The 27,425-nt window shown below is 41.1% G+C and overlaps 1 protein-coding gene across 1 annotated transcript in view; it reads left to right on the top strand.

Moving 5' to 3' along the window:
* Positions 1-27,425, top strand: part of exoc4 (exocyst complex component 4) — a 105,924-nt gene that overhangs the window by 43,675 nt on the left and 34,824 nt on the right. Inside the window, exons 12-13 of the mRNA XM_061030341.1 lie at positions 22,220-22,322; positions 23,066-23,182. Coding sequence (XP_060886324.1) covers positions 22,220-22,322; positions 23,066-23,182 — 220 coding nt within the window. The remainder of the gene's footprint in view (positions 1-22,219; positions 22,323-23,065; positions 23,183-27,425) is intronic.

Genomic DNA, 27,425 nt, shown 5'->3' with positions numbered 1-27,425 from the left:
CCCGAGTGTTTGTGTGTTTGAAGTGCTGTTAGATCATCTCTCTCTGGCTTTCTCAACCATCCATCCTTCCAACAACAAAGTGTCAGATACTTTAGTTAATAACACACATCGACACACCCTTTTTTTCAGAAGTTTAATCATCCTAAAGATGGTTGTTAGTTGAGTATTACGGAAATAAAATCAACAGGTTGAGATACGAGGTAAAACAGAGAATGAGTGTGGATTAATGATGGCTAAGATGGTTACAGCTATTGCTTGTATTTGTTTGCTTGACCCTTTAGGACCTTTATATCGTGTGCCCCATGTACAGAAGCCGACCACGATGGACTCCAACACAGTCTATGTGGACTATTTCCACATGTCATTCCCCCACTCTCTAATCCAAATGTCCTACTCTGTCCACTGTCCTCTACAACAAAGCATTCAAACTAGTGTGACCATTTGCAAGTAGGGGTGGGAATCCCAGGGTAACTCATGACACGATATGACACCTAATACGTGATTCTCCTGTAGTAGATCAATCGAAAGGAAATGGTATGCTACATTTTGACATCCGAATAACTGAAGAATAAAAAATGACCCTAATAAAGGTTGTTGGATGAATGTATGAATTCACTGCAACTTGGTGTCGGTTTCACCACTTGTCTTGCGTTCACATTAAAATCATTTACATTATAGGTGCCACCATGGGGAGTCATGTAGTAGTGACAGTGTGAGTCTAATTGGCAGGTAAATTGGTTAATAGCGTCATATTTTTTTAATTGAAATATCATTATTTGGCAATGGCCATTTGATAATTGTATCACGAGTCAGAACAGCGACATGTTAACACAATCCACATTTATGACATACAGTGTGGATCTCTATTGGGGTCTACTTTTTCTCGGTTTTGCTGGTCTTGACTAGACTTCCACTTACTATTAAAATATGGAAAACTTAGCGATGGTTTTATTATCTTTCAGTATGATTATTCTCTCTGGTTATGGACATGGTGCTCATGATTAATTGAGTGCAGTGTGCCACCAGAATAAGTGAAATGGCTAGAGGATCACATGATTTGTACAGCCAGAAAAGCAGATAGTGATAATGTCTGCCTGGTTATCTGTATGTTTCCCCATGTTTTATTGTTTTACTAATGATGAGCCAAGAAAACAAGTTTGAGTATTGCTTTTTCTGTCCAAGTAGTGCTGCAGTAGTCATTTTCAATAGGCTCCCAACTTCTACATGGAAACTGGCAGTCATTACTCAGGTATTTATGATGCGTGTAAGTCCTGCAATTACACAGTTTTTATGATGTTGATCCAGACGGCACTTTATTAGGCAGCACGAACGGCCCCAATTCCAATATGAGACGAGAATCTAAAGCACGGTATCAAATATCGTTTCAAGTACATCTGAGCAAGAAGATTGTGTGATCAAAAGTCAGTGTTAAGAAGTCATTGTGGCAAGACTTGTGTTTGTAGCTTGCCATCTGAGTTACCCCGTGTCTGGCCTATTTCAAACATGTGAATTCCCACTGCAGCAGAGCTGGAAATGGCAAAAATAATTTGTGGTTGAACCCTCACCTCCATTCAATCAGGCAGCCGCTTCATAATTGCTGGTAGAGAATACAGTTTTCTTTGAACAATAACATCTGTAGTCCACCTTAAAAGAGGTGTCTGCACATTAAAATTCAGCATGGACGCCTTGTCTTAAGTCTTCCTCACACATACAAGCCCATACCGCTTTGCTCTGCCAGCCCTTGCTCTCTTTTCTAATCTTTTTTCACTCGTTCAGCAGGATTTTTCCTCAGTAAATATCCCCCCCTCTCTCTCTCTCTCTCTCTCTCTCTCGCTCTACTGCTAGCTCACGCCCATTAAAAACTGGGAACATAGTTGGGAATCAAGTGTAGGAAGGATTTTACACTGGAAAGGTCAAAGAAAGAGATAAAGAAGGCAGAATAAAGAAAACAACAACAGAGAGGAGAGAGCAGATGGGAGGCAATAACGGAGAAACACAAAGGAAATGATGATAAAAGAAACAAACAGACAGGTGGGATGAGAATGGAGCGAGATAAGTCCGAAGAAGAAAGAAAGAAAGAAAGAAGCAGAGGAATAAAACAGGCTTTGAGATTGCATTGCTTGGTGGCATGTTAGCTTGCTTTGAACTCAAGTTGTTTACGTTCACATGCATATACTTCATTTATCTTTTTCATGCTGCACATGGGGAGCACATCAAAGGAGGCCACATGGAGAAACTACCTTATACTAGTGTGTAAAAATAATATGTCGTATAAGGCTTCTCAAAGGGAACACTGAATCCAATGTCCGTAAGATGATTTGTATCAACTTTAAATTGAAAGATTTGCTTCCAAATGTTTTCATGCTTTTTACATTGGATCCTAAAATTCTGTAATTTAGGTCCACATAGTTCCTTATGTTAAACTTTAAATAACTTTAAATATATAAGTTGCCTCCATTGCAACTTTTGTACATTTTGTGCACTCTTAATTCTGTGTCACCTGGCTTAGTGCTTCATTGAAACAATACACTGAGTACAGCAAACACAAATGACACTAGAGAGGCACCAAGGGTATCATTTTGAAATGTCAGCCATTGACCAAGCTGCATGATTTAACAAGTTGTGGTTACCAGAACACTCTGGATCTGTTAGGTGCTCCTACCTGTCACAGGCTGTCGGGTGTACCTATAGTCATTCTTTCACCTCTCCAATCCCATCCCACAACACGCACACACACACACACACACACACACACACACACAGACACACACACACACACACACACACACACACAATACTACTGGCTTTTATTGTTTTCAAAAAGTGCAACTTCAGCCACTTTCTAGTGCGGTGCAGAGTTTTCAATCTCCTCATGTTTTACAAGCACACACATGCACAGAGACCGACATACACACCGTGGGCACGACTCTCTCTCTCTCTCTCTCTCTCTCTCTCTCTCTCTCTCTCTCTCTCTCTCTCTCTCTCTCTCTCTCTCTCTCTCTCTCTCTCTCTCTCTCTCTCGCTTCCATCATTGCGGGGGTCTTTTCTCTGGCTATAGAAGGTGGATAAACTCTTTGATTGTGTTTATCCATCCCATAATGGAATCAGACCCGGTTCCCAGGGCAACCCGTCCAACAGACTCATGTGAAGCAGGCAGTCGTCAGTAAGGGCTTAAGGGGGTCTAGTTTGTCTGAACGCTCAGCAGTAGGCTTCTTATGAAGTCGGCTTTGAAGGTCCCTGTGGTTTTAGGTCCATGTGAGGGGAGAAACAGTGGATAGTGGGAATTGTTGCCTGGTCAGATTAGAGACAGAAAAAGTGCTGGTACACAAAGACAAACATTTCTATGTACCTTAGCTACACACTCAGCCCAACACACATGATAAGGTCTTTGAAGCTTGTGCGAATGACCAAGTCATAATCACACAGATGTTCACACAGTGATGCTGTCCCCAGTGATGTCATCCCCCGTGTGGCTAATTGTGTGTGGTTGGCTGCTTAGAGATTAGAATGTATTATTGGGATTTTGTAGGTTTGTATGTTGCTTGGTGTATTTAATTCAATGTTGAATTGGAAGTCGCTGTTTTAAATTTTTAATTAGGCCTATTTGGTTCCTCGGACCTGTTGCTATGAAAGGAGAGAAGTGGGAAAGCAGAATGCGCTTAATGCTTATTGAATAAATACCAGAGCGAGCTGTTGCCAAGAGGAGAATTACTGAACCACAATGAAGAGATGTTTGCACCATGTGTTGCTTTTTTGCCACATCCCTCGCTCTTCTGTTTGTCCCAATTGTCCCCCTGAAAAATTGAAAAAATTATACAATTTTACAGGATTCTTGTTGTGTACTCTGTCTTCTCTTGTCCTTGTGAGAGCAGTTTCAAGGTAAAGGCGTAGCGGCAGAAATGGGTAATTTACCAATATGCTCTTGTTCCTGTCCCAAACATTTCCTTCTGCTTTCTCCTTTGAATCCATCCTGATTTTCCCGTCTTTCCTTTCTTCCATCCTTCTATCCCTTGGCAACATGAGATGCCACTCTGTGTTACTGTCACATGAGCGAGCGCCAGCCCCCACATCACAGTAGCCTTTGATTGGCCAGGCCTTTCCAGGTCGGTGAGCCGCTGCCTGATAATAACCTTGTTTGATTGCTGGAGCAGAGATGTAATTGATTGATCTGCTCACCCCGTCTGGGGCTCGGCTTCTGAAGTAGCCTGTACAGATATGGGTGTGTGTGTATGTGTGTGTGTGTGTGTGTGCGCTGGTTGAGTGAGGAGAGGAGCTGAAGATAAGCATACGTGTACACACAAACTGCAACTTAGACATGCTACGATGCAATCTCATACACACTCTCACTGTAAGGTATAGTATGCACAGAGTGCTGTGGGGTTTTTTTTTTTTTAAACTCTTCCCAGCACATCTGCCCTTCGCACCTCTCCAAACAACCTCCACCAACCAATCAACAAGTCTTTAAACCTCATTAAAATTCTCCAACTCCCTCTGAAAGGATTGTTTGTGATCTCCTAATTGGTGGTTACATAAGTAAGTCCATCTTTCTGGATAGTTAATTAAACTCAAAGATAGATGGTCTCCACTCAATGCAGCATCTAATTCACTAGTTGCTAACCAGACTCCAGGTATTTGAAATTGGAAGTAAAATGTCCTTTTTGTGTGTCCTCAAAAAAGACAAAGTTTACGGGCTGATTAAAGTTATGATTTGTGCTGTTGTGTTGCTTTATGTAGCCTCTGACTAATTTGCTTGGTTCCATTTATTATTTAGCTGTCAACATAATTGCCAAATTGGACTCTTGTGGGAGTGTGAATAAAACCAGCCAGTTGTTGGACAAAGAGTTTATTTGCTGCTCTTGTTTTCGATTTGTACACTCCGGGTAATTTGGACTCTAGCTCTGCTCATCCTCCTGTTGTTTTTTAGGACCTTCTTGGTGAATGTTTTTTTTTTATGTATTCTCCCCAATAACTGGCTCAGTAAAGAGGATTTCTTCCAAATAGGGTTTGTTGTAAGTAATTGTAACCAAATATGTCTCTACTTTGCCCAAATTGAATCATCCAGACCTAAGCTGTGAGAGGAAGAGGACTCCAAATTCATTTTTACAAAAGATGGCTACTTCTCCATGTTTCATCCTTCCTCCTATCGTCCTATCACTGATGGTTTGAGCCCCAACCCGTCATGCGGGAGTCATGGTGTGCCCAGTGAGTGTGCAACCAGTGGAAAAGTCAAACTGGCAGCCTCTGATTGAGTCTGCATATCGAGTCCCTCCTCCCCTTTACCCTCTATCTACTCTATTCTGCTTTCTTTGGGGGAGTTGCATGGAGGCAAAGGTAATGGATTTAAATACTGATTGATGTGGTTTTCAGTCCTTTCTCCTTCAAGTCTGTCCTAACCTGCAAAAGAACACAATCTCTTTGGGCATTACCCAAACTGCTCTTCGGTTTTTCCTGCAAAATAAGTCAAGCATGGGCAGCCAAGGGACTTAAACACTTTTGCAATAAAGTGTAAAAACAATGAATCAGCAAGCTTTCCTCCTGGGCTGATGAGCAGTGTGAGTGTTCTCTTCTCTTAAACTGTTTGGCTAAATTCATTACACCAGCCCGAAATAGAGCTCACTTGCACAACAGTGACGACTGCGAGGGAATTTCAAGCAGAGGACAGATCCGACTGTGTGAGGGGAATGAACAACAGAAAGGAAAAAGATGAAAATCCATTATGTTTGATGTTAGTGTCTCGCCCTGGTGGAAAAATCCTGTGAAATGACATTAGGGGCGTCTTGTAATGTGATTTCTGCTATGTGTGAATATGAGATTTCTAATGGATTTGAGCACATTAGAGCAGTCTTTATCTGTAGTATTTATTCCCCTCTGGTTTCAAATGCAATTTACTAAGTACAACGTTTCACTCAGGTTGGACTCACTGGCTTTCTGGTTAGAAGGGATGTGGGGGAGGATTATATCATTGTTCTTTATGGTGGGGGGCGCTACATAGAGATATCATGATAAATATTCCAGGCACAACATTTGTGACAAATTAGTATCCTATAGGAGCCAGATATTATGCCTGTAATATATGCAGATGTATGCATTATAGAGAGTAAGGATCTGTTTATGTGCAATGTAGTTATAGAGGAAATGCTAGATAATTATCACAGCACTCTGAGTGATGAGAACCCGCTGATAGGTGTCAGTAAATAAAGTATCACACATGTTGAAACCAATGCTGAAGAAGAATCGTGTTCTACCTGTTGGTACATTCATGGTACTAATTGTATAATAAGCATTGAAACAAAAACGACGCTGTGTTAAAATAGAAGGTGCAGCATAGACAACACATGGCAGGGTTGATTTTCAAATGTAATCAAGAAAAGCAGAGAGGGTCGAGTACCGTTTTCAAAACTTGTATATAGCACCTGTGAGGATTTTTAATCTGGTTATGAAGCAGACTTAGATTAATACCGATGCTTATATCAACTACAAAATCACACGAGACCACAAGCATGAAGATAAGATCATTTCTTTATATTTATTGAAATGCCTGAAACTGCAGAAGCGGGGCAGGTGTCAAAACAGTGATTAACAGCATGCTGCAGAAACAGACTTATTTACATATGCCTGGCATGATTCTTGATAAGTGATACATTTGACTATATATGGATGATAATTTTGATTAAAAACAACACTATTTACACATGAAGGCCTACAGGACTAAATCAGAAAACAGATACAGGGACCAGTTTGTCCACAGAGGTCGCCAAAGTTTTGATTTCTTTGAAGCTGAACATAGAATATTAGTAATGTCCATGTCAAGCCTGTTATGAGAAAATCAAACACACACACACGGATGACTTACTAAAGTTAAGTCAGTTGGTTTTATTCGCTAGATCGTAGAAATAAGAATACTCGTGTCGTAGCTCTTTCGATGATTTAGTAGGAGATTCAGAATTTTTTGCCAGAACCTTTGAAAAATGAGCAGACAATTTTGGTGCAATACTTTGATACTCTTGACAGATTTTCATTTTCATAGCAATCCGCCACCGTCTCAACCTGCTTACGTTGCGACACAAGACAAGAGTTGTGTTCGTGTTCAAGTTTCCTGACACCCTAATATGAGTGTGTGACTGATTAAGGTCACAGCAGCCCCTGATTAGCACGCAACATTTACGTGTTCCTGCCAGCATTTCCGTAAATTGTCCCAAATCAGACGACGTGGCGCACTCGGAGCTCTCCACAGGCTTAATGAGCTAGATTAAGATGGAAGTCATTTAACCCCTGCCTGCAACACACTCAAACACACACACACACACACACACACACACACACACACACACACACACACACACACACACACACACACACACACACACACACACACACACAGTGGAGATACTAGGCATATGTACCCATCACAACCAAACAAGCACTCACGCGCACACACGTACACAATCTAACAACCTAACCTCCACCCTGTGTTGCAGTAGATAGGAGATGGAGCCAGGCCATTATGCAAATGTCAGGTGTCAAGTGTAAATGAGATCGGAGGGATGGGAAACAGAAGTATTGAATATCACATCGGCTCCCTTGGCAACTGCACAGAGGTAATGAGAGCATTCCAGGACGGAGGCTGGCAGCAGCCTTTGTTACTTTGAAAGATAGCAAAATGAAGAAGCAAGGATAGAATTTGTTAAGAGGAAGTCCATCGAGTTGAGGAGATACGAGATGGACTGCAGAGCATTACCACCTGTTTTATTCACACTCACAGTATTCAGACATAGAGCACAAATAATGTCCTTTTTTTTGTCTTCCTGCCTGATCCTTAAATTTGCTTTATTATTGTCGATAGGAAAATGGAGAGAGAAATAAAAGTACCTATTTAAAGGTTACTATCAAATCTTCACATTTTGAATCATTCACATCTTGAAAAAATATGAAAATAACTAAAACAAGATATAAAAAAAATTGGGCTTCTTGGTGACATGAAACACATCGTAAAAGTCTGAATTCATCGCATTTAATAATACAAATATATAACAAGATATGCTTTCTCACTCAGTATATGTACACTTTACCCATTTGGACGGAGCCCGAGTATAATGGTCGTGATCTAACACCATTTTGTTACAATCCTACTGGAAAGCTTGATTTAGTTTCATTTCATACCAAAGCTGCCGTGTGACTCTAACAACACTATGCCTGTAGATTGTAATTATTCTTATCATTGATTAATCCATAGTTTAATTTAGCATGGTTTCATTTACAATCTGCAACAACAATATGGACAACTCACCCGAATGATCTCTTGAATAACATCATTAAATAAGAAGATTGTTGGTACACATTTGTTGCTCTAATTGAAACCTTAGGTACTGTCATCCAATGGAAAGAGCCTTTAATATTCACTTGCATTTTATCAGTGAGTTGTCTTTTTTTGTCTCAAGTCTATAAATCAACTTTTAGAAATGAAATATCCTAGCCCTAGAATAAACATTCATTCATTGTTGGCCATTTGTCATCTGCCTCTAAACTTCTGTCCAGCTGTAGTGAAGCACTTGTTACATCCATCTCTCTCTCTCTGTCTCTTTTTTTCCCCACTCTTTTATCTCTTAGTCTCTGTCCTTCTGTCTGTAGCTGTAGGCTGTGTCCTGATTATTACGTCTCCTGCTCATTCATAATCCTCGTTTCTTGTCTCTCCATCTCGTCTTGTTCCTTTGACTATCCTCTTTATCCCTCTGTCCCTCTCTTCTCGCTCTCTCCCCGGGCAATTTGCTGCCGGCCTCGGCCACTGTGTGAGAAAAACAGAAAATTACATATTCCCATAATTACTAAATGACAGACTATAACTATTAGTATAATAATTTATGTATGTCTGACAAAAAGTAATTGTTGAAAAATATCTTTAATGGGAGTTCAGCTCTCTAATTTTTCTTCTCAAAGCAACAGAGCGAGGAAGAGAGAGGCCTAAAAGCACAAATCATTTCTAAAAACATCACTTTTTGTGATCTATAAACGACAGCAGCTACTCTAGGAACTACAAAAGATAAAAGTTGTCTTCTCTCCCTCCTTGTGCTGCCTGTATAAGTCGGTATTCCGTAAACTGACCTTAAATAAACCTACATTTGGCAAACAGACACTACGGACCTCCCACGTATGCTGCAGACTGCAGGCAATACAATATATATTTCAAGTGAACTGATTGAGATGACATACATGCAAAAATGCAGATTAACACCGACATACATGCAGAAGAGCCCTGGAGGGTGTAGTAGTGATTTCAGCCTCCCATGTGTCATGTTACAATCACTACAGTAGACGCACAGAGTCCCTGTTCTGTGTGTAAAAGCGACACATGCAAATCAGCCGTGACAAAATGGTATTTAAATATTTTATGCTAACAAAGTGGCAGTCGGGGGCGATGACTGTATTTGGTTAAATTGCAGACATGTGAAGTACACACTCAGAGATACTTCAGTGTGTATTAATATCCCAAATACTTGTGGTGTCTGGATTGGTTTGCTGTGGCTCTGTTTATTTCGGTTTCTTTTCATGTCAGAACTCAGATATATTATAGAGCCACTGTAAAGCACTAATGCAACATTTCTTTGGCGATAATAAAAAAACAGCAATTAGACTGTAGACAAATGTCCATGTTAGAAACTGTAGTAATAACCCAATCCAAACAGTGGCTAAGTGTGTCATAACAATCCTGAGTCAGCGTTTTACCCAGTAGATGCTATGAGAGGTGTACGATGGTTACCCCTTTTTAGCAATGTTTTCATATCAGTAAAAATCAGCGATGTTGAGAAACTCCTTGTTAAGAAACATAGTGGATGAAACTGTCTTAAAATGCCACCTTAGGGCTGACAAAGAGGAGAATACAAACACTTAAAACCTCATGCTGTCCTTAATAGGGTCATAAACCTGTGCTAGCAAAGAGAAGACGGCCTAAAGAAACACAATAGAAATTTGCAGGGGGGCCATGGAACCATCTTACCATACTCCAATCACATTGTTTGCTACTTCTGATGCAGATGCAAAGTTTTCTGAGTTTGGGGGGCATGTTAAACCTACTGCATATGCGATGACTGTAAAGAATGAAAGAAAGATTACTTGAGTTACAAAAGGGTCTTCACACCTCTCCACAGTTCACACACCATCTTTCATGCATATAGTGCTTTTGCTTGCATTTCCACCAGTAATTAGACCCATCCAGAAGAGCAAATCGGGAGAGCCTCACACAACAAACTTTAACCTTTCATTGTTTTTCATTTCAACATTTAGATTCTGAGACAAAGTTTGATTTCTCACTCCCCGATCAGCAAGCTAACAGTCTGTTATCAGATTGTTCCAACATAGTAAACTCAATCCCCTGATATTAAACAAAGTCCAATCCAACTTGGGTAAAAAAAGGTTTAAGTTACTTGCTTTCAATCTATACTTTGAATAGATAACTATGTAATTATTGTCTGCTTTAATACATATTAAGGATCATTCTGTGCCAATATTTTGAGGCTTATATCAGTTATAGTCACTTATCTTGTCAATTTATTCAAACTGAGTATGATCTGATGTGAGCCTTAGAGGATCCCAGAAATGATTCCTTCCAGGAATTTGTTTGGATCTGTGACCCCCCCCCCCCCCCCCCCCCCCCCCTCCCTCACCTTCCTTCTCTCCCTCACCTCTCTTCACTTTTGGGTCATCCTGATACCTGAACCATTTTCCCGGACAGATTCTCTACAAACCCCATTTGGCCATGTACATGAAAACACACTGCTCGCCTGTCCCATACGCACCTGTCACTTTCTAAAGTGAAACACGACTACAAAAAGTTAAAGGTCAGTGCCATCTCAAGGTTGCCTCTCTCCCTTGGGAGCCCTTTGAAGTGGACACACACACACACACTCTCATGCAGAGACCAAGAAATGACACGACAACAAGCAGGCTCGGACAGGATCAATGAATAATTTAACCCCTAACATCATATTGCCCCTGGCAGTAATGTATACAGAAAAGCCTGCACATGAGATGCGTGTGTCTGCTTTCATTTTTTATGTATATGCGAAGAAGTGGCTATTTCAGCTTTTCTAATGTGATGTGTGGGAGTATTATCAGAGCTGTAGGTATGACAGACACACAGCCCCGCATTCCACTTCCTGGAATTGCAATTTTTTTTTTTTTAGTTGGCCGTCTCCAATATGAGACCTGTCACCTCGCTCCCTCCAGGCCATGCAAACTGTGATTGAGGCGTTTTCCGTGAGGTGTCACTATCAAAGGGTGCACGCTTGTGACGGGTTTTGTGTTTCTGTCTTCCTGCCTGAGCGTGGTAATAGGCTGGTTTTCATGCCGATGAAGACTTTTACACAATTTCAATCACTCTTCCCACCTTTTTTCTCTCCTTCCTCAGTCCTCTTCCTGTCACATTTCCCTCTTTTTTTTTTTTACCCCTCCCTCTATCCTTTTCTTACCTCTCTCCTTTCCACCCGTCCTCCCTGTCAACACTGTCATAGCTTGGGGAGCCCTTCAGAGTATTACAGACCTCTCACCACTAGCACTTTCTCTTTTTTAAATTCAATCAGGCGTCAATGGAGCCCCCAGAACCATTTCACTTCACTACCTGGACGCCACAGGATGGAAAGTCTTACGCTAACATAAAGGTCTAAATGGAATGGAAAAAGAGAGAGCGAGGGAGAAGGAGAAGAGGGGTGTAGGAAAGGTTTGTCAAGAAGGGGACAGGGGTGTTTTGAAACGGTGCCATGGAGAGATAACGGCAATGGAGTGGTAAAAATGGAGAGGGGCAGGGGGAATTAAGGGGGGAAAAGGGGGAGAGAGAAGCGTTACAGGGGATAAGAGACCAGAGATGACAGCAGAGCGGGAGAAAAAATGGAGAGAAATGGAGGACAGGAGATGGAGAGGGAGAGATAAGGGGAAGGAGGTGATAAATGGATGGGGTTTTTAAATCAGTGTAACCTTTAGACATCCATGATGCTATACAGTGCAAGCTCAGCTGGTATGAGAAGGAGAAGGACAACACAATATGCAGCACACACATGCATGAAAGCAAAGATTCAACTTACTTTTGGTCTGAAATGTTGATATAGAACTCAAGAAATGTTACATGTTGACCTGCAGCCATCGCATCGTTGAGAAATATCGAAGCCATTTTCTCACGGCAAACCTTTTGACCTCGCCTCCCTTCTCCGGGGCAACTTTCCATTCACTCTCCGCTTTGGGCCAAAATAGACTCCTCACAACCATCTTCTATTCCAAGTCTTTGTGGGTTTTTTTTTTTGTGTGTGTGTGTGTGTGTGCAGGTTAAGTGTTTTTCTCAGTAGTTTTCAGGCGGATTGTAAAGCACCTTCACACTTCTGTCTAGCTGAGTCATTCACTGAATTGTCCTTTGGTGGCTCAAAACGAGAGTGTATCATTATCACCATCGACTCTGATGAAAAGAACTGCGAGTGTTTGTGTGTTTGTGTGGGTGTGTCTGTGTGTACAGAGGTTAGAAAAGGGATCAGTTTCTGCAGTTCTTTCTCTCATAATACTTCTCTTTTCCCAAAAAGTTAGCAATTGTTACATGACTTTTCCAAAGATGAAACGAAGCAACAGTGACCCAGAAAAACCTTAGCTTAGCACATGGCATATATATTTCCATTCTCTCAGGCTCTGTTGAATCATAGTATATCGTAGAGAGTACCTTTAATTAGGTCTAAAGCCTCCTTCTCCTTCTTTATCCCTTGTGCCAAAGTCTCTTTCAACTTTGGAACTTATATGTGACTCATGGAAAGTTAACTTTTCTCACAGGGTCACCTTGCTACACATCTAGGTGCCAGGATTTAAAGAGAGAAGTTGTATGTTAAGCTTCTCAAAAAATATCCCTCTTTGACTTACTTACTAAACTGTCAAAGTGTAGGCTACAACAGTGGTTCCCAACCTTTTTCCAACACATGACAGATAGCCTTTTAAACTCTCAGCTTTTACTAAACATCACACACTGCTTGGCTGCAGCAGAGCCGGCTGACACTGTATATCCAAAACATATGCGCAGTGTTTGTGCCTGTAACTGACATATGGCAGGTACATGTAAACACTGGTGTCTTGTTTAATATGTGCATGGAGAAGTGCTTTCACTTTGACGGAGAGCTTACCTTGATCAGGGAGAGTGAAGCAGGGGTGTTGTCTCGACGCAGAGATTTGTGCCCTTTGTGTACATCAGAACGTTTGCACATTTACTGCGGCTAACAAGGAAGGAGTTTGGGATACTACGGTTTTATCAGCCTGGTGAATTGGAAAGAAAATGCAGACGGGCTGACAGTGGCGAGGCAGAAACTTGAATCGGGTGCCACTGGGATTGGTGCTGTCCTGTTCACCTTGTTTCACTTCACAAGAAATAGATTTTTTTTCCAGTTTGATGTGAGTTTTATAAAAGCTTAGTCGTCTGAGATAAAGGAGGCTCCACGGTTCGCTGTTGCAGAGTCAGCATTTTTAAATAGAGTCAATAGTGTTTGACTATCTTTTGGCAGAAGAAATTCAATTGAAACTTTATTTGTTTCTCTTTTCCTACAATATATTTTAGCACCATGAAATAAAACTTTATAACAAATCCATACCATATCAACACGTAAAGTAATTATATTGATCAAAAAAAAAATGCAGTCTATATAACTTTGAGTATTAAAATGTAATAACCGCTGAATATAAAAAGTATTTAAAGAAAAAAGGAAAACTCTACATTCATGGAGGCTGCATGTTCACAGAAATTAGTTGTTCACTTGATCATCTTCTTAATCCTAAACATAATTATATTTTGTCAAACACCTTCTGTTTAACTGAGTTATTTCCAAGTCAACATTTTGTATCAAATAATCGTGTTTTCTGGTGGGTAGCTGTGTGATAATCGGGATAACGTACAGTGAAGGTGCTTGTTATGGTGGACTAAATCTTTCCTCACCCTGTTGGTGCATTTTGCCACAACTAACTCTCTGTGCATTGTTCCATAGATAAGTGTTGGTCCTTGTATTCTACTTTGTCAGCTTTTGTTTTGTACTTCCTACTCCAGCTTCCTTTTATTAAAGCACTCCCTTTCCTCCTGTTCTGTAAATGTCACCTGTGGGAGGCCACTTAATGCGCCGCTTATTAATCAGACTTGTTTTATAAGCGGGAGATGAACACTTAAATACTTAAGCATTGTGCGGGGTACAATCACAGCAGATACAGTATTTGTCTGCACCTGCCTAACTGACTGGAGAATAGTGTGTGTGTGTGTGTGTGTGTGTGCTTGTGTGGCTCAGCTCAATTGGTGCCACACACACACACACACACACACACACACACACACACACACACACACACACACACACACACACACACACACACTCCATGAGACCAGCCGTAAACAGTTCCTTCACCTGCCTCTCTGTCTGCATTGATTGACGTTGTACATTGAGCACAAAAGTAGCAATTTAGACCCGCTTGCCTCCCATTGTGACATTGAGGCATCTTTGCCCCTGTGTGCTCTTAATGGCTCAGTGAAGCATGTTGAGCCTCCCACAGCTCCTCTCCATTCACAGGGTCATAAAAGACGTAAACACGAAAAAATTGCAACAGTTAGCGGCAATTAAAAGTGAAAAGAGAAACCGTGCTCTATGTTCCTCAAGGGGAGGTTAACACTTAAAACTTGATATTTAAAAAATGACTGGCTTTTGTTCAAATTGTGAAGCTTTGGGTTTTAAAATATTGTGACTATTAAAGCAACATTATGTAGGGAATTCTGTTTGTTGTCCACCGAAGTCTCTAAAAGAAACTGCACTGTCATAAAAAAAAAGTATAGTGACAGTGCGACTTGCAGCCTACTGTTTTTGCCAAGCTCTTGCCGAGCGCATTTCCTGTGAGAGAACCGTGTGATGCTGCCAAAGTTACATAGTGCTGAGGGAGGCAAAAGGTGCACTCTGTGGAAATAGGATAGACGCCATTCTGCCTGTTAAAGGTAATTCAACGGGGAAAAGTAATATCATATTGTTGCTTAAAGGGCTTTGAGGCACTTTCTTCCTGTAAAACAAATACAGCCCAACATATGGACTTAAAAATGTAGACTTAACAAAATGTAACAACTTATAAAGACTTTATTAGAAGACATTTTTTTTCTCTTTTTGATGCTGCAAATCCCTTTTTTTTCATGAACCAGATATTCCTCGCCCTTGCAGATTCATAATGAAGTCTGACTCCGTCTTTATTCCACAAAAGTTTTACTATTTACCATTCAGCTGACAGCGGAGACAGCCCATTATATAAAAATTCATACTTCAGTGACAAAACCTTCAGAAATAAAAAGATGTGGTCCAGTGGAAATTGAAAGGCGTCATGAATGGGAATGAACCGGCAGTGGACAGGTTTGCACCCCTGCTGCTGTGATTTCCTTGCCGTAGGCGTCGTGCGGGGGAAAGTGTGTGTCTTTGAAACCAAGTTTTGTGGAGGGTTTGTGCTGTGCCAGATATACCCACCGCAAAAAAGAGTGAATGTAAGCATTAAAAACAGGTTCAAGACAATCATATAACTGCAGATAATGACTCTTCTGTATGCTTTTATCATTTACCAGGCAAGCTAACCTAAAAATGATGGATTATTTCACCTCCATAAGTGATTCTTTACTTTACTTCTGGACTTAAATCTGAAATACAATAGAAGCAGCGTCTGTATTCATACACCTCTACTCCATATCTGCACTGTATCAACTGAATATAGCTCAACTACATTACTCTCAGAGAAAAGACTAATGAGAGAGAGAGAGTCCTGGCTAGAATTAGAGAGAGATAAAGAGATGGAGAATGGAGAGCATCGCTGCAGGAAGATGGAGGAGAAGGCTAGTAGCGGCGGCGAGGTGGTAATTTGTCTTTGAGGCTCGCTGGTGTTGGCGTCGGCAGCGTCAGCTAAACAAGGCCATCTCATTTCCTGTTGTCTGCAGGAAGCAGCTGTCTGCTAGCGCTACTCCTTCTGCTGCTACTCAGAGCCCCTGGTCATCAATCTCCCCTGTTTTAATTGGTCTGCACCACACTGCGACAGACAAAAGCACACACACACACACACACACACACACACACACACACACACACACACACACACACACACAAACACTGACAGAAGTAGGTGCAGAGACATAAATGTGCATATACACAATACATGTGTGGATAACCACACAAACACATGCTCAGGGTGAACGTACTGTATGTTCCATAGATTCAGCCGCTTATCTCTGTGTCATTGATAGCCACTGTTGAACATCACAAATTTTCAGAATTAAACAAGGCGAACATTAGAGAACAGAGTCGGTTTTATCAGCTCACACGTTTTGACATTTTAAGACCTAGTTGATTCAAAAACATTATTCGTCATGTTTAAAGCCAGAAATAGATAATTATTTGAAGATCTTCAGAGGTTTGTGTTGAGATCATGGTGAAACACATTACTAATGGATGGTTTCATAGTGACAGTCTGCTCTGTTTCTGATCTTATGTAGCAGAGAGTCTATAGAGAGTAACTGAAGGATGGACCGATGTTTTATATTCTGATAGCATTTCTCTCCCAAGAAAAGGTTCTGATTATGAAGCTCATTTATACCTGCTGCTGTAAGCATGTGGACACACACACACACACACACACACACACAAACGACACACACAGAGACATAATTTACATAATGCATCCCTGCACCTTCCCATCACACTCCTCGTTTTACCTCTTTTGTTCTCTTAAACAAACACACTCATTCTCCCCTCTGCCCACCCTATGCTTTGCACGCACACACACACACTCTCTCTCTCTCTCTCTCTCTCTCTCTCTCTCTCACACACACACACACACACACACACACACTCCCACACATGTGCACACACAGTCTGAAAGCCTTCAGCGTGTGTGCTGCAACATCAGGGGCAAGGCCAGGGTAGAAACAGCAGGGAGTCTGGCAGAGGCGTAGGCGGTGTGTGTGGGAAGACCATATGCATTTCAGCTGGCACTGATGAAAACACACTGGTACGCTTAATCACACACAGTATTGTCACAACAAATGAAAAGAAGAGGAAGGAAAACAATATATTCATACACATCTCTTTCTTTGTGTCATACTCAGACACACAAATCTTGTGCAGGTTTTAGACCAACTGGAATCTTCATTTTTCCTCAAAACCAATCGTGAATTTAAAAAAAAAAAAAAAGAGACCGATGTCAACCTGTTGTGCTGCTGAGATGTGGAAGAAAGCTGACATAGTGCCATCTAGTGGTCATTGTGAGAATAGCTGTAGTTAGGAACATTTACCTGAATGTACATTATATATATTTTTAAGAAACATATTTTTGTTTTAAAGGTGCTTTGGATCCAGCAAAAGCCATACAGAATATGATTGCGCCCCATCTGTCTCTTTGATTGTGTGTTTAATTCACAGCTGAGCATTCTGAAACCTCTTGAGTACGTCTTCACATTCTCGACTGCGACTTCATTAATTTCACATCGCTGTAGAAATGAGTAAGTAGTGTGCATTGGAGTGTGTAATATTCCCACAGAATCAATATTGAATGAGCAGTTGGGGTAACAATTAAAAGCTGCCATTCTTGCATTTACTGTCTGATCCATTGGAATGAAAGCTAATGTTGGTTGCACAATAAAACCCATAAAGTGTTGCCATCCATTAAAATCCTTTTATGACTTTGAGATCTTCCCTGAAGAGACTGGGTAGTGCTGTGAGTAAGAGTAATTGCATATAGATAAGTGCTTTTAAATGTTGGCGGATGTGGTGTATTGATGTATTGACATGTGGCTGTACATTTTTATGGCAGCCAATGAGTGTGTTCTTATGTTGTGTGCTCACACACACACACACACAAACACACGCCTGCTCAGTTTGCAGGGGCTCAGTGTGTCCTGTCCTTGATGGTGTGACACGTCTTCAGAATTCACCATAGCTGATGGGTTCGTGCCTAAGGGGAATTCTGGGAGATTTAAAAAGTGCTGACTCTCCAATCGATCTTAGCGCACTCTTATTCTGCTGTCTTTCTTTGAATCTTTTGTCTCTATCCCGTTCCTCTTTCAGCATCATTACGCCGCGGCTGCAGATGGAGATTGATGACGGGATCCCAGCCCTTCCCATTTAAAGAAGCATTTGTTACCTTTAGGTTTAGTTTCCTGTGGGGAATTAATTCGGAGTTTCTGCTATATCAAATCTCTGTCCCTGTCCGTTCTTTTTCTTTTATTAATTATCTTAAAAATATCAAACATTTATTTTCTCTGAATGATCGTACAGTTATTAGAAAGCACTATCAGCTAAATCCCTTTTAAAATAAAAATATCATGTCATCCAGGAATGCCATTTGCCATTCATGCATACAAGCATGCGTGCATACATGCAGAGCATATGTTTCATAATGACACATAATTACATGCTGTCATGAGCAATCATCAGGGGATGCTGCTAAGAAGCTGGGTTTGGAATGCCACTGGTGCAGCCATGTTGGATCTAGAGGTGACAGCACACTCTGAGTGGAGCACAGGGTAGTGATGGCAAACTCACTCTGAATTTGAATAAAAAGTCAGCGTGTCTGTGTTTTTTTATTTGAGTGTGCTTGAACCAGTATTTGGCAGCGTTTTGTAATGACTTCTAGGAGCATGTGAGCCTTGTAGTGGGTGGGTGCAAATGTGAAAGTGAGGCCAGTCTGTAGTCCTCTATGGACAAAATGTATTGGTCTTTCTTTATTTTAATACGCATACATACATACAGTATACTTATTCTTGCATCCTTTAGATAGAGTTGGGCAGTTAAAAGATATGTTCCTCTACTCAGGGGCCTAGAGAGGAGCATTACTCTAATAATTGTTGTCCATAAATCAATTGGAACCTCCATCACACACTCACTCATAGTCTACATTTCCTTTTTTTGATTCTAACTCTCTTTTTGTAATTGAAGCCTTTGATCTGGACCTCTTTTCTGCATTCATGTCTTTTTGTGACTATCTGCCACTGTGCTTACAGGCCAGTTGGAAAAGGAGTATGTGAGAGTGCAGATAAGCAGATTATTTTACGCTTGTTAAGATTTCACACACACACGGGGCGAGTCGTGTTGCGGTGGCCCTGTGGCTCCTTTGGCTGACACATTCGCTGCATACAGCTGCGATATGGTCGACTTGTGTATTTTTGTCATCACCTGGCAATGAAACTGACACTGCTTACATCACATGGGGTCCTGTTGTAACAACCTCACAAGCATGAAGACACAACAGCTAAATTCTTAGTTTTGTAAGAATAGAAAGCATCTTTAGAAGTGAAGGCTATCTAAAGAAGCATGCATTTCATTTATGGTTTTGTTCACATCTTAATAGGCTTTTATGGTATTCTTGATGAGGGAGTAAGGCCTTTACCTGTACAACTGCACCGGCACATTTATTCTAGGTACAAAAGCAGTGCTTGAAGGATGTAACCTGCTTTTACATTGTTCATTCAAATATGCCTGCTTTGACTTTTGGATGCAGAGAGACTTCAGGCTTGTTAAAAAAGACAAAGATTTTCTTTCCCCAGCTATATTATAACGGGAGCTGCAGCCAGATACACCACTTCTGATTTATATCACAGTAGCTCAGGGTTAACTGTTGGAATGATGTCAATGCAGCCCAATGTAAAGTCAAGCTCTATTGTAGCCTTGAGACATAAAAATTAAGCTATAGCTGTCATTCTTCAGTGTGGGGGTTCGGGCTAACTCTGCATGTTTTTGTGTAGGAGGTTTGGCTCAGAGAACGAGACTTGTATTGCCTGAAAGGGCTCTTCTGAGTTTGTGATTCATTTGCGATTGAGTCAAGTTGATTGCTTTTGAATGGCTGTACAGTGTGTGTAAGCTTGTTTGGTGTCATCTTTTATCACCGCCATCATCTTCTCCAGAAGCTGTTACTCTCTGAGCAGTATGTCGTGCCATCGGCAACATTTGGAAGATTGTGGTTGTAATGATAATGAGCTGGCAGAGATTTTTTGTCAAGATCCATTTGGAAATCTTTAAGCTCTTCTCTGTTTTGCCCCGCGTTATTATTCCATTTGCATTTAAATCCAGCTTTTTACGACTCCATATCCAAAATGATTCTTCTAAATTCTCTTACTAAACACTCTTTTTAATGTGTGTTGTCTTTCTAATGGTGCCTACCCTTCTAAAATGTAAATTTTGCTGACATGTCTGGGTTCACGTTGTGGCCCTCGATGGTGCTTTTAGCCCAGTTACCTTGGCTAAACTTCCTTGTAACACCCATGGGCTCCGTATACTCGTGAAGGGGTCTTGCCTCCAGATGGCCCCTCTGGATAGACAAAGCCGTTTTACTGCCTCATTGCTGCTACATTACTCAAACGTTATCACCCCTGCCTGCAAAAATCCATCTGTGCTCTCACACAAACTTGAAGATCCATCATCCTGACACGAGTATTGAAACAATGACAATAATGACAGCACGAGATGGATCCCTGAACAACACGACACATTCAAACTGGCAACTTTTGTCAAAGGATCGATTTTTGAAAATGAAGTTGTCAGCACGAATTGTATTTTTTTTAAAAAGATGAAGTGTTTAAGTTGTGCTCTCTACATATTTAAACAGAAGCGGTATGTCTGGCCTCCTTTGTTTTGCCAGCTTGACAGCTTTAATGAGGCCACAGAAGAGTTTCTCCTGCTTAACTTTCTGTCGGGGTAGAGTTTTAGTGGGAATCAATGAAGGATTTAGAATAGGTTGAGGTACCTAGCTCACTTGCTCTGAGACACTCACACATACTCACAAACACTTGCCTCAGCTCTTGCTGACTAATTGGGGCAGATGCTGAGTAGTTTTATCTTAAGAGCTGGTGCTATTCGTGGTGTTTATACCCATTTCTTGATATGTGTGAATATGCTAGTTAAGTTTATAGAAACAGTCTTCAACTTCAATTGAGCCTCAGCATCGACTACATAAAGATGGATGACACCTTTCCATCTTATCCTTTTGTAAAAAAAAAAAAAGGTGAAGCCAAATTCCCCCCATGACTGGGGCTGATGTATTGGCGTTTGCAGCCAGAGTCTGTGCAGTAGGGATTGGCTGAAGAAGTCGCAGTATTGGCGTCCTGCCCTTCCACTAACCAAACCAAACCTGCAGAGATTCCTCAGGATGGTACAGTCCATAGCAGAACAGAACCTTCTGACTTTTTAAGCAGTTATGGGGGACCGTTTTAACTTCACTTTTGGGGAGGTAACAATTCGTCCACCTTTTTATACATTACAGTCTATGATCCATAGTTCCTGCAGGCTTACTTGGTTGTCTGCAATGCTGCAGCCTCCCAATGGCACTGACACCAACTTTTGATTAGCAGACACACGATGTTTCCAAACAATGGAGTCGTCCCTCTGCTTTTTACAATTAGCTTTGTCCAGCCAAACTACATTTTTGGGTAAACCCTGTAGCTTGACCTATGTGTTATATTCTCTTATAGATCTCATCTTTTCTTCATTTTCTCAAATAAAAAAATTGTATTCATCCACTTTTTCCTCTCGCGTTCTCATTTTTAAGTTTAGGTCACATATCACAAGACTCGCAGGTCAAAGAATTATTTTGCAAGCAGTTTGATTTATTTGTGCATTTATATGTGCTGAACGCTTGAGGAGTTGCTCGCTCTTGCATGGTTCGCCCTGTGGTGTGTGTGTAAGACAAGGCCAGTGACCGGTGATTCTCTGACAAACGAGGTGTGTGTGTGCCTCAGCCAACCCATACATTACTGTCTGACCCAAAGTGACCAGCCAGACACCAGCTTACTGGGGAAATTAAGGAGCATGGATACTGCAGAGGTGATCCTTTTATATCATTTTGTACCAATGGAATTAATTTTTCACAGGTCTTGGTGGACACTTTTACCACTGTTTTCTGGCAAAGTCTTGCACTAATGGTACAAACTGCTCCACTGCAGCACTTTCAGGTTAACTATCTTGCTCAAAGGCACCTTGAGAGTCATACAAAACTTCCTAAAATCAGTTCCCTCAGCAGAATTTAACCTCCCAGACAGTCAATGTTGGACCCATTCATGCAAGATTACGGTGTTGCTGTTCACAGGCCTGTGTCTCATTGCTCCTGTGATCATGTTTCAAACATTTTGGTGGTGAATTAAGCCTCCATTAACAGGTGGTGTTGGTGTATGCTAGCTGTTTAAATGTTTGCTCCTTTTGACTCTGCTTCTGTTCAGGTTTATTCAGGAGATAGAGATGAACATGGGGCCAGGCCAGGCCAAGCAGTGCCAGCTCCGAGCCTTCCTCACCTACTACATCAATGACCTCTTCCTCAACCAGGTCAGTAAAATGACACAATACTGCTCTTTTATACTATCTAAATGAATGGGGTACTATCCCGACAGAAATGCTTTTGTGGAACATTGATTTATTTAAAGAAAATACATTTTTAAAGCAAAACAGACTCACAGACTCACTCACCTTCTTTGTTGTTGGTTAATGAAAATCACTGTCTGTTCTTATTAAACAATAGTTGGAAACATTCGTTTGATATTGAATTGAAAGAAAAGGTCAAACCTGCGCAATTGTGGGACAGTCCATTGGCCTAAATGTTCTACTGTTCTACTTCAAGAATTCCTAAATATGATCAGACTAAGAAAGCACGATGGCAGAGTTCTGGGACCACTGTACTTCTTAATCTTCTCAATATAAAATAATTTCTGTTCATAACACTCTGCTTTCAAATGTCCAAACTTATAATCCCCATAGGTGACCAGGGACACATACTACTTATTTTATATTGGTATGTAAAATACCTGAAAATACAGATGATGTCTGCTTAAAACAGAACTTCACTTTTACTACTTAAGAAAAAGGTTAACCCTTAGATGTACAATTATGCTTGAAATCCTGCCTAATGCAGCTGTATCTCCCTCAGGCTTTAACAAGAAACATTTGAGTTTAAATTAATGTATCACATTATGTAAAAGCAACTTACATGCAGATGGTACTGCACAGTTTCTTAGTTCTTCATTGTTCAAGCTTCATCCCATGTAATTTACATTTTGTCTTTGAACTCTCAGGTGCGAACAGAGATTAACAAGGAAATCCAGGTGGTGAGCAAGGCAGCAGACCCCTTGAAGATCCTTGCCAGTGCTGATACCATGAAAGTCCTGGGAGTTCAGAGACCCCTGCTGCAGGTGAGCAACATGTTATATCTCAGAACTCATATTAGGTGAAAGAATAACAATGAAACACAAATCAGTGCACAACAAAAATGACTTAGAGAGTCATACAAAATGTATCACAAATGCATGCAATATGTATTTGTGTTGCAAATCCACATGTAGAATCTGGAGACACTTTAATGAAACACACTGTTTGTCTGCCACCGTTTCCCCTTTGTAACTCTGTTCAATAGAGGAGGGCTCTCTTGAGATCACTTGCCTTGCAGGTCTCTGTGATCACAGTTAGTTCAGGGGCAGAAACACACATATACTCACTGCCCGCCAAATACTTTTACGCTCTCAGTTCCACACTTGGATCATTATACCCACCCTTCCACCTATCTCTCAGGATCATAATTGCGGATGTAAAAGGGCTTGGTCTTTGAAGTGTATCTTACATCAAACATCTTTTCTTTTTTTTTTTTTACGGGGTCGTTTTTCTAAAGAAAGCAGGTCTGCGGTTATGATGTCTATCTACACACAGAACATCACATGGATCTCTCTCATATCATGACTGTGACACTACATGATCACAAAAGTTGACAAAGATTAAAGCTTTGCCTTACTGTGTTTGCCTGTTTAAGACATGGCTGTTGGTTTGTAGTGCAAGTGTTAAAAGTATTATTTGTTGTGCCTCTACATGAGAGTCATTACATCCATACGTCTCTGAGAACTCCAACAAGCCTTCGCCTGGCATTCAGTGCTCTTACCCTCTTCACTTCTTTGTTTACTTAAAGTAAATAAAAGTCTTTAATGACTTAATTTAAATTCATTTTCATGACAGTAAGTGGCAAAAAAAGTAATAAAAATGTGTATTAACCCAAAACCGAAATATTCTCCTCTAAGGTACTCAGTTGGAAAATAATGCAAATAATTATTTGAACCAGTCAGAAGAAATAGTTACAAAGCAGCTATTCAGCTGTTTACTCACAGCACAGTGTCATCATTGGGCAAAGGACTGATGGTCTTTTTCGGCTGCTTGAGTTTTGTTTGCGTTGTTTATAATTAATTTTGGGCACTAGCTAACTTGATCTAACTACAGATTCATCATTTAGCTTTGCATTGATATATTTGAGTTAAAATAAGGGCATTTTCACTGATGTTGCATGTACATGCTTGCTACTGTACAAACAGTGATGTGGATAGTGTTGTATCTCAACAGTTAGTAACGGATTGAAATGGCAGCGCTTCTACTTCTTCCTCCGTTTCTGACTCGGTCGGTTCACACATAAAAGGCTGCACTAGACTGATTGACACATGCTTAGCAGCTTAGCAGCTCAGCAGATGTCAATCTCTCTTGAAAAATGATCCAAACAGTATCATAACCGGTTATTTATCTAGGTTTTCTCAAAGTGTTGAACATTTATTTTCAGTCAGATTTTTGTGGATGCTTAATGACACTTTCAACTTTGATACATTTTATGCATTTTGACTATTTCAAGCCAAATTTCTGGCGGGCTTTAACAAAAGATTAACTCATATTGACTGCCTCATTGACTGCACCGCATTTAACCACAGGCTCGTTTTGCTAATTTTGGCAGCCTTTCTTATTCAAAACGTGCTCTTGGCAGGTTGAAGATTACAGCAGTGCCAAAGTCAAGATCCAGACACTTGGCAAGACTTTCTTATGTCTCAGCTGTCAGATATTGTGGATGTTTGGTGGAGTATGGCTCTCTGTCTCTTCAATATTGTAAAAATGTTTCTCACGCACACATATTTTCTTTGACAGGTCTGTGTGTGATGTCTGTGTGAGTGTGTTTTGTCCATGCAGTTGTCAAAGAAGGCAGTGTCCCAGAGAGGTAGTTTGTGTGTGTGTGTCGCAAACCTTGGATTTGTCAGCGTGTGTGTGTGTTTCTGTCAGAGGCTTCCTGTCTGTTCGCCTGGTTCTCTCACAGGGAGGGAACAGCGGTGGCAGATCATTACGGAGAGAGAGACCGTGGGCGTTTGGAGTTCAGCTGGGTTTGTTTACGGCGCGGGCCCCTCCTTAACGAGGAGTGCAGCATCTTGCTAATTATGCTGCTGTGGCTAATGAGCCTTTTCTGCTGATAGTGGGGAGTGCAATAAAACACTCCTTTTGTTTGGGCTTTTTTTGCCTTTTTTTTTAATTGGGCTAAATAAAAGAGGCTCCCGCTCTTCTTCTCCTGCCATTCACACTCTCGGGTCAGAGTGGCATTTCTTTGAGTTTTTTGTTACTTTTTCACGCGTGTGTCTTTAATTCATGCCAGTCAGTTTTGCTACCTGTGTGTGGTTGTGTTTTTAGCCTCCAATTTAGGGGCCTTCACACTGTTTTCTTTGAAAGCACTGATCCTGTGTCACTTTCATTAGATGTCCCTCTTGCTCAGTGTGTCGTTTTTTTACTCTTTACATTTCCTTGAGAGCTTTTCATAGAGGTTTCAACACCTTGGTTTAACCAGGAAACATAATCTAAAGTGCTGGTTTGAACTGGAAGTATTTTCGTTCAGAAGTTCCTGGCTGGACAGTTGGTGAATGCGTCAGTTTGATCACTGCAATGGCTAATTAAAGATTATAGTGACAGTCCTATTTAATGGTCGAGATTTCCCAATAAAAGCGCAGATGTGGAGGTGTGCGTCCCCGTGCGCTTGTGTGTCTGCATATCTATGCACGAGTGCAAGCATGTCTGTGCGCACACATGTGCTCCCTTTAAGTGCCATGACACCCTCCGTGCCAGGTGTGTGTTATCGGAGAGAGACACACACCGCTGGCACTGCTTGACGAGAGGGAGAGAGAGAGAGAGAGAGAGAGAGAGAGAGAGAGAGAGAGAGAGAGAGCTCAATATTGCTACAGCACATTAAACACGCCGTCTCACACACCTTGGCTGCAGCAGCCACATACGGGACACCGTAGGGGAGCACATTTTATAGCCGCATCTGCTCTCCGCAGCTACTGAAGCACGCGTTAATGTGTGCTGGAGTTCCAACCGGGGGAAGACATTAGCGTTAAGCATGTGTGGTTTTTTTTGTACGTTCCGGAGAAGGAGCAGAAGAAGAAGGAGCTAAGCAGAAGTGTAATCGCACACATGCACCTGCACATGCATGAATGCAAAAATAAGCTCTAGTTTTGTTGCAGCTTTTAGATAAACATTTATCTACATGAAATTCATATTGTTTTGAAAACCTTTGCCATACCATATGCGATAGGTCTATTTTTGCTGCCCTTTTGCAGCAGGAATGGAATATTTATGGCTGAATTTCCATAGCATTAACATTTGGAGTAGACGCTCTTTATTAATACACCTATGTTATATGAATTCTTTGACCCTTTGTCACTAATAACTCACCACTAGAAAGTGACAAAGTGACTTTGGGAAACACTGCACAGTAGTCTAGGCGCCTTTAACATCCCATAATAAGCAATACACATGCAGCCAGGGCTTTTAGGTTAATAAGTAATATTGATATGGGCAGTGATTTGCCTATCACAAGGCAGCAGCAGTGTTGAATACAGCACTCTTATATATATCATGTATATATATTACATAATAATGATGTGATTATGAGCCTGACACTGACTATATATTGTCCACTAGGAGCAGGAGATAAGGACAGTATATAGTTCAGAGGGAAAGGTTAATGTCCGTTCATGCGTCTGTGTGATAGCAGAGCTTGGGCTGATATGTCTCTAGACTAGAGACTAGAGTGGTGTTAAAAAAAAAAAAGGAGGAAGGGCAGCATACAAAGCTACAAATCATTGTTCATGTTTCCATTTTTGTGTTTTCTGGTTATTTGATATCTGGCTTTCGTTCTTGGTCAAACGATGTCTTTGTGCACTCTACCTATCATCTATTGAGTCCATAGTTATTCCCATTTTATTCTAGCTCTTTCCCCCTACTTCTATTTAATGAACTCCTACCACAGAAAACATACATGCTGTTAGCTCTAGCAGCGTGATGCTATCTGTCCAGCTTTGGGGCTGCCACTGATTGATTCATTTAATTAGAGTTAGATCGAGGGAGAACGGCTGAGAGGGGGAGAGAGAGGGATGGGGAGTAGAATGGAAGAAGAAAGTATAGGAAAGGGGGATGTATGGTCACTCTGTTGGATAGCTCAGGAGATTGGCTCCATTAATCTTAGTACACCCCCCCCCCCCCCCTCCTCCTCTTATGTCCCCTTTACACGCTCACTTGGTGACACACTAACATACAAGCAAACACACAAGGTGCACCCGCAGCCTCAGACAATTGTTTGTATTCTGCTTG

The sequence above is a fragment of the Labrus mixtus genome, chromosome 22 (assembly GCF_963584025.1).
Source record: "Labrus mixtus chromosome 22, fLabMix1.1, whole genome shotgun sequence".
Lineage (NCBI taxonomy): Eukaryota > Metazoa > Chordata > Actinopteri > Labriformes > Labridae > Labrus > Labrus mixtus.
The sequence above is the reverse complement of the archived record's forward strand: the minus strand, read 5'-3'. Positions and strand labels throughout refer to the sequence as shown.